This window comes from Alexandromys fortis, unplaced genomic scaffold, assembly GCF_014885135.2.
Source record: "Alexandromys fortis isolate MF-2015 unplaced genomic scaffold, M_Fortis_MF-2015_v1.1 scaffold_484, whole genome shotgun sequence".
Classification (NCBI taxonomy): Eukaryota; Metazoa; Chordata; class Mammalia; order Rodentia; family Cricetidae; genus Alexandromys; species Alexandromys fortis.
This window is the reverse complement of record NW_026068353.1, coordinates 131,649-138,901: the sequence shown is the minus strand read 5'-3', so window position 1 is coordinate 138,901 and position 7,253 is coordinate 131,649. Positions and strand designations below refer to the sequence as shown.

At 52.2% G+C, this 7,253-nt stretch overlaps 1 protein-coding gene across 3 annotated transcripts; it reads left to right on the top strand.

Moving 5' to 3' along the window:
- Positions 1-870: 870 nt before the first annotated feature.
- On the top strand, positions 871-3,076 carry Pvrig (PVR related immunoglobulin domain containing). Of its 3 annotated transcripts, none has more exons than XM_050132939.1 (5): positions 871-949; positions 1,568-1,656; positions 1,746-2,105; positions 2,183-2,306; positions 2,387-3,076. In XM_050132939.1, exons 2-5 carry the CDS (start codon positions 1,596-1,598, stop codon positions 2,808-2,810), a joined length of 969 nt encoding a protein of 322 aa, XP_049988896.1. In that variant the 5' UTR covers positions 871-949; positions 1,568-1,595; the 3' UTR covers positions 2,811-3,076. The 3 variants fall into 3 exon arrangements, with proteins under 3 accessions (XP_049988896.1, XP_049988899.1, XP_049988898.1); XM_050132942.1 differs by lacking the exon at positions 871-949 and having other exon boundaries at positions 1,512-1,656; positions 2,387-2,444; positions 2,658-3,076; XM_050132941.1 differs by lacking the exon at positions 871-949 and having other exon boundaries at positions 1,512-1,656; positions 2,387-2,556; positions 2,658-2,818.
- The last annotated feature ends 4,177 nt before the right edge of the window (positions 3,077-7,253 follow it).

Sequence of the window (7,253 nt, the reverse complement as noted above, 5' to 3'; positions counted from 1 at the left end):
GATAGGTCAATGGACAGACATCTCAGCCATTTGCCCCAGGTCTGAAACCTAACAGCTAATAAGACGATTAAAGACGGCATTAAAACATTCTGAACGCTTGACAGTTTCAGAAGTTCCAACCAGTTAATTATCTAATTAGTCTTGCAGATGGTCAACGGAAGGTGCTGGGAATTTTCAAAACTTTTCTAACTTTGTTATGAGAACTATCAACGGTCCTGTGGCCTACATGGCTTGGCCTCTCTGAGGTAAGTCAGCTTTATCACATTCACTGATGACAGCAGGCCTCTGTCAGAAATGTCCTCTGGGCCTTAGATCAAAGGGTGGAGAGAATGCTGGCCAGGCTGGGAACTGTGGGGGCAATGGCCCAGAGGCCACTCTGGTTGGCATCTATGAGGGATGGTTTTTATGCTTGGAGAGGCAAGGGTGAAGTGGCAAGACAGTACTCAGATACTAAGCTGGGCTCTGGGGCAGGCCTGGGATTCAGGTTCTCAGTACACAATGTCGTGAACCTTAAATAGGGTCACCTGTCACCCCTGCACTGAGGCACCCTGGCCAGTTTGTGGCATTCTGTAAATGACCTGACCTTGCACAGCACAGTGATTTGAAGCAACACTTGATGAAAGAAAGACAATTTTTGTGGGGCCACTCACTGCCTCTGTGACAGAATTCATAGGCAAAGGCCAACTTGTCCTTGGGACCTCCATCTTCAGCACACAGCATGCTACCACATAGGGGGTGGGGAGAGGCAAGAAGGGAGGCGGAACATGTCAGAGAGATGTCAAGCTTTGGCTCCAAGTGAAATAGGGTTGGGCGAGTGAAGGAGTGAGCCATGTGTTGTCTGGGTTACCTAGGCTGCTTCAGTGAAGCCAAGGGCGACATAGGGTGACAAGCCAGCCAACTTGTCACTTGTCTCTTCCCAGCAGATGAGGACATAAATGGGTTGATGGTGGTAAGGGCGGCTGAGGGAAGTCAGCTGATTAGGATGGGAGTCAGCAGGATGGAGGAGATGGACAAAAAGCCTCAGGTGACCATGCTTCAGGTCGAAGCAGCTAGAAGTCGGCTGCCAACAAGCAGAGCTCTACAAGGAGCAAGCGAGGTCTCCCTTTGGGTTTCTGGGTGGACATGGGACAGGAGCTGGGGAGGGACAGTGGGCTGCAGACTCAAACTGCATACTGCTAGTATGTGATAAGGAGAGAGTGCTGGGGCATTCAGGCTGGCTCCTGGATGACTCTCCGGTGACTTTCCTGGATGTAAGATCTTGCATTCTCCAGTAGCTCCATTCCCTGTCCCTTCCCTGGGTAAGGCTGGATGCCTCGGGAGCAGCCATGCACCCTCCTATCCCTGAGGCAAAGAGCTGACTGATGGCAGTAACCCCTGCAGCTTCCCCACCATTGCAGGTCCAGGAAGTGGCAAGCAAATCCTGATACTGTAACTTTAAGTGGGGGAACCTGCTACCCCGAGTTGATTACCAGTAGGGCCTTCAAAAAGGAAATAGGGCTAGCTTGTGGGGAGCCACTGGTGTAACTCTAATTGCTGACACTGTGAAAATTGTCTGCCATGAGAACAGGAACAAACAGGCCCTCCCTGAAACAGATATGGCCCAGGTCCAGGCCCTGGTCCTATTCTCATCGCTGCTGACCTTCTGTGACTCTAAAGGTGAGTGGAGAAGCCAGAGAAATGCAGAGTCATGGGGGAGGAGACAGTGTGGGGACACAGCCACTGACCTTCCTGTCTTCCTTCCTCAGGGAGCCCCGTGGTGTGGGTGCGAGTCCAAATAGAGGCCCCCAAACTCCCATCCCTCTCCCTCTCAGTTCACTGTGGGGTCTTAGGAGCCAACATCATCTCTCTGGTAACAGTGAGTTGGGAAGGATTTGTTGATGCCCGAATGACCAAACTAGCCGTGTTACATCCAGAACTTGGCACCCGAGAGTGGGCCCCTGCCTCCCAGGCCCGCTGGGAGACCTTAAATAGCATCTCTCTCACTCTGACCCTGGAACAATCCAAGGCGAGAAACCTCCTGGCCAACACCTCATTCTGCTGTGAGTTCGTTACCTTCCCTCAGGGTTCCAGAGTTGCCTGTGGAGACCTGAATAGCTCAGATCCAGGTGTGTCTGGGGAAAGATGGGAGACAGGGAGGACCTTGACACTGGCTGCACATCTTGACACCTTTCTCTGTTTCTAGGACTCTCTACCCCAACTCCAGGCCCCATTCTTCAAGGAGACCTGACCAGGATCTTGGGAACCTTGGGGATTCTCTTATTTGGTCTCATCTTTATACCCTGTCTCCTGTGGCGGCAGAAGCGTTGGTGAGAACAGGCCCAGTAACATTCCCACACTGCTTGGCTAGCTGCCCTCTGCCCCTGATTCCTCCTCTTCTGTCTCCCAGGTGTTTCAGTAACTTTCAGCCGTCCTCCACCAGCACCCAGGCACAGATGCAAACGCAGGTGAGGCTTGAAGGACGGTTTCTGGAGTGGGACACCAGCTGTGTCCTACAGCCTGCCAGCCAAGCATCCCTGGCTGCTCTCTACCCACCACCACCCGATTCAGCACCTTTGTGTGAGGCTATGGTCCACCATGACCAGCACCTGCCCCAGTGTTCATCCCTCTCCCCCGATGACCAGTACCAACCAACGAACCCCCGCTGCCTGTCTCCTCAGCTTCCCTGGTTGGCCTCTGCGCGTGGCAGCTTCATCTCCACTGAGAATGGACTGTATGCTCTGGCCAGAGAAAATCTTCCCCACCCCGTTCCTGACATCCTTGGTGCCACCGACTGTCTGGAATACAGTACCCTGTGCTCGGGAACCCAATGACAGGCACCCTCAGTCCTCTCCAGGCCTTTGGGAGATCCTTTTGCTGATGTCTTTATCCTGGACACAGGCCTCTTCATAAATCTTGTTTTATTTTTCAGCCTCTGATAAGAGCACATCCTGCTAGCTAGGATGTGGTCAGTGTGTGCACATATATGACCCAGGTGTGGGTGGAGGTCATGGCAAAGGCCCAGTTACATCCTGTCTTGCACATATTTCCAACCCCCTCCAGATGATGTCTTTAATACTGTCATTAAAGTGATCATTCTGTTTGGAACTTTAGCTTTGTTTGGACTTTGCTTCTTTAGGAGGTCAGAGGCAGATTCAGTCTCTTGGGAGGAAGGACCCAGGTTGGAGCTAAAAGGAACTGGGACTGAGACCCAGGCTGAACCTGTGGTTGGTTCTTGCTGAGGGACACAGGAGAAGTGTCTCTTGGGCTTCAACCCCTGCTGTCTGACCTGGCCTCCTCATGATAGATTCCCTGTGTAGCTGGGTGGAGCCCTAGTACCCTCTTCTGGCCTCTACTGTTGCTCCTCCAGGTCTTCTCTTATGAGCAGAGACCTGGACACTGCTGCCCACTGGCCACTCAGAGGCAGGCAGAGAGGCCTTGCAGACACAGGGATTGAACACAGGTTCATCCATTTCAAGTCGTTCCACCCAGGAACTGGGTTCCTCTGCATGAGACAAGCACCCTGCCCCCCTCCCCCATCATCTGCAGAGGAGACAAAATGACTGAGACAGCCCTCTGAGCCGTAAGGACCTTGGGTTTGGATTCCTAGATCATTCTAGAACCACATAGCTCGATTACATGAGAGGCTCCCCTTGTTGTGGGGTGCATAAGGAGGGCACAGAAGCCCAAGCAGCATGGAGATTACAAACTAAGGAGCCTGAGCTGTTGTTTGGACTCGCCTCTGTAGAATTCGCCACCCTTGAACATACAGAGAAGCTTGGGGGAGAGGCAGGAGGTCTTTTAGCGGGGGAAAAACTGCCTGAGCATTCCTGGTGGGGCTGCCTTTCACCTGCACCCCTGGAACTCCTGTAAGTGGTCCTGTCTCTACCAGGGGACAACTAACCCTGCTGCTGAGCTCAGATGGTCCCTATGGGGCCTTAGTACAAGAAGCCAAGAAGCCATGGGCAAGGGGATTTCCTCAAAGAGCTGCAAGTAGGGAGAGAGAGCTGGGATTGATAACCCTGCCCTCCCTCCACTGGGCTGGGTAACCTTGACCATCCCCAGCCACTATCCAGAAGCTACCAACAGTTGCTCCTCTCCTCACCTGCTCTCTTCTGGGAAGACCAGCACCCCAAGCTTGGCTTCCTCAGTGCAGCCTCGGCTACCCTCAGCCTCACTCCCTTGACAACCTGGCTTGAGGGTGTCCCTAGTTTCTCACCTTCCCTATTCCTGATACCTCTTCCCATCCCCCACAGCTTGCACCTAACCCTGGATGTCTGGACCCCAGCATAGCCCAACTGTCTCCTTCTGTCTTCCTCATGGTTCACTGCCCTCCTGGTAGTCTAGTTTGTCTCCTCGACATCCTGAGAAGCCTGTGCCCAATGCCTTTCTTCATCAGCACAAAGCTCTACACTAGGGACTAGCCTATGATGACTTTGAGACTGGAAGGGTTGTGTGGTTAGTGCTTGGGCCTCAAACCATCACCTAGTGCACTGTTTTCAGTGCCTCAACTCCAGCCTTGTGGGGCCACCAGGAACAGTAGGTGGCTGGAAGACTGCCAACAATCACAACAGGCTATGGGATATGAAAACCAAATCAGATCTGAGAGCTTGGCCAGCAGGACCCTAATCAGGATGCTGTGGGGTGGGAAGGGTCTGATTGGAACTGCGGGGCCTGCTGCCTCCTTCCTATTGCCTGAGATTTTTCAAACCCTGTGAGGGAGTCAGTCTGTGGCGTGACTGTGGCCACATCGCTAAAAGCACCAGACATTAGGTCTCTTGGTAAAATTATAGTGAAGGGGACAAGGGTTCCCAAGCTGAGGTTTCAGCCAAGCTCTGCAGAGCAGGGATCCTCAGCTCAATGGATTTCACAGATCCACTCTTGGAAAAACAGGTTCAGCATCTGTGAAATACATCAGCTTGCTCACAAGACAGGGCTGGCTGGAAAGAGTCCAGGGCCTGAGAGTTGCTAAGCTACAACCGCCATCTGGAAGAGTGCAGGGGACAACACAGGACATGTGAAGGATGTGACAGGGCAGAAGGTCAAAGTGGGAGAGCTGAAGACTAAGCAGTGAAGGCCAGGACAACATCTCCCAGCAGAAGGTGGGGGCTGGGCCAAAAGACAGGTGCATCTATCTTGTCTGTAACCACAAGGGAAGATCCACAATAAAGGAGAAGAAGAATCTGACTGATGGGGAAGTTGCTGGCCATAAGGCAACAGAAATGGGAAGATCCTGGCCTTCCTCAGTGATCTTCAGGAGGCCCTGGGGATTGGATCACGTTGCTCTAAACATTTCTTACTCTTCAATGCTCTCAGGGCCCCTCTACAGGGCCTCCTGGCCTTCCTGATGGTTCTGCTGGTCTCATTTCCCGGAAGGAACTGAGCCATGGCCTAGATCCTGCTTCCTGTGCTACCAGTAGCATGCCTGCAAGCTGCTGGGGACTTGCTAGCAGGGATTCTGCCTTAACCACAGGAAGGGCAGGCAGTGGGGCTGGGAAGAGTGGGCTGACATGTGGACAGGTGACTGCCAGCCTGTCCTTTGTACCTCAAGAGAGAGAGTTCACCCCTCAGAGATGGCCCAACACAACCTTTCTCTGTCTTTCCTGTCCCATATGGGACAGTAGGACATAGGGACAGTCCTGCCCCATGTCCCCCCACACCTAAGGACAATGGCTCAGGAAGCTCTGTGTTGTCCATTCCATCACCTTCCTCGGCTTCAGATTCTCTCTGTCGTTCCCAGGTAACTCAGCAGGATCCAACAGAGAAAGACCCTTTGGGCCATCCAACCACCAAGCCTCTCTGGTGTTCAGGGCAGCTCCATCAAGATCCCCTTCTCCTTCTGCTTCCCCTGGGAGTTGGAAAAGGATCCACACATGATGATTCTCTGGAGATGGCAGCAGTTCCTCGGGGCAATTTATCTACACCACCCTGCCTTCCTTCTGTACAGGAGCATTTCAAGAACTTAGTCACCTGAACTGGGCATGGGGTCACAATTCATCCTCTCATCTGAACACACGAAGAAGGCACGAATGAATGGTAGTCATCAGAGTAGACAGAACTCGTCATCCACAGCGAGCCCACTCAACTCAGGTGTTGATGCCCCTGGCTTCTTGTCCCCTCGCAGCCACCTCAAGCTCTGTACTCTGACCCTTGTTTCGGCTTCCTCTCCCCTGCCTCTGCCTTTTTCCCAGACCCTCTGACATTACCTTTTCTCTTCCCTATGCTCTTCCCCAAGTCTCAGGTGCGTCCTCTGACCTTGCCCCTACTCTATCCTCAGACCCAACTGCGCTGCACTTCCAAATTCTCCCTTTTCTGGTTTCAAACTGGCATTGTTACCCTGTTCATGATGACAACATCACTCAGACCTGACTGTCCTCTGCAACCGACCGCTCCACAGTCGTGGTGGCAGAGAACAGGGCGGAACCTTCTGATTTTTCCTGTGTGCCATCTGCTACCAGAATCTTCCTTGGGACAACCCACACTACATGCCCTGTGGGCCTTTACTCAGCACATAAACTCACTGATGAAAGCCCCCTGTCTACCTTTCCGCCCTTCCTGTCCACCATTTCTCTCAGCCCAGACCCCAAATAAACAACCAAGACAAGCTGCTCCCAGATGCGGCCCTGTTGGAAGTAAAGGGAGGTTGGAGAACTGTCATGGAGAGAGGATGCTTAAGCCACAGCTCCTGCTTTACCGAGAGCCTTGCAGTGGCCATTTGTCTTCCCCTAGGACAACAGCGCCACCTACAGTCTCCTCGCCCTCTCACCCGCCTGTCTCCCTGTCCACAGGAGCCCCCAAGAGGGGACTGTCTACGCCATCCTAAAGGCTGAATTAGTGGGAGTGGGTGAAGTCATCAATGCTTGTGGTAGGAAGACTCCCAGCTTTCACTGATACCTACATCTGCTGAAGAAACTCAAGATCAGGGAGTCAGAATGTTACACAGAATCTCTCAGAAACTACCTGTTCCCTCTTCAACTGTCTGTGTGTTACTTAAAAACAAAACAGAAATCAATTATGAGTGAGTACATCCCATGTTCATCTTTTTGGGTCTGGGTTACCTCACTCAGGATAGTGTTTTCTATTTCCATCCATTTGCATGCAAAATTCGAGAAGTCATTGTTTTTTACCGCTGAGTAGTATTCTAATGTGTATAAATTCCACACTTTCTTCATCCATTCTTCCATTGAAGGACATCTAGGTTGTTTCCAGGTTCTGGCTATTACAAATAATGCTGCTATGAACATAGTTGAACAAATGCCCCTGTCATATGATCGGGC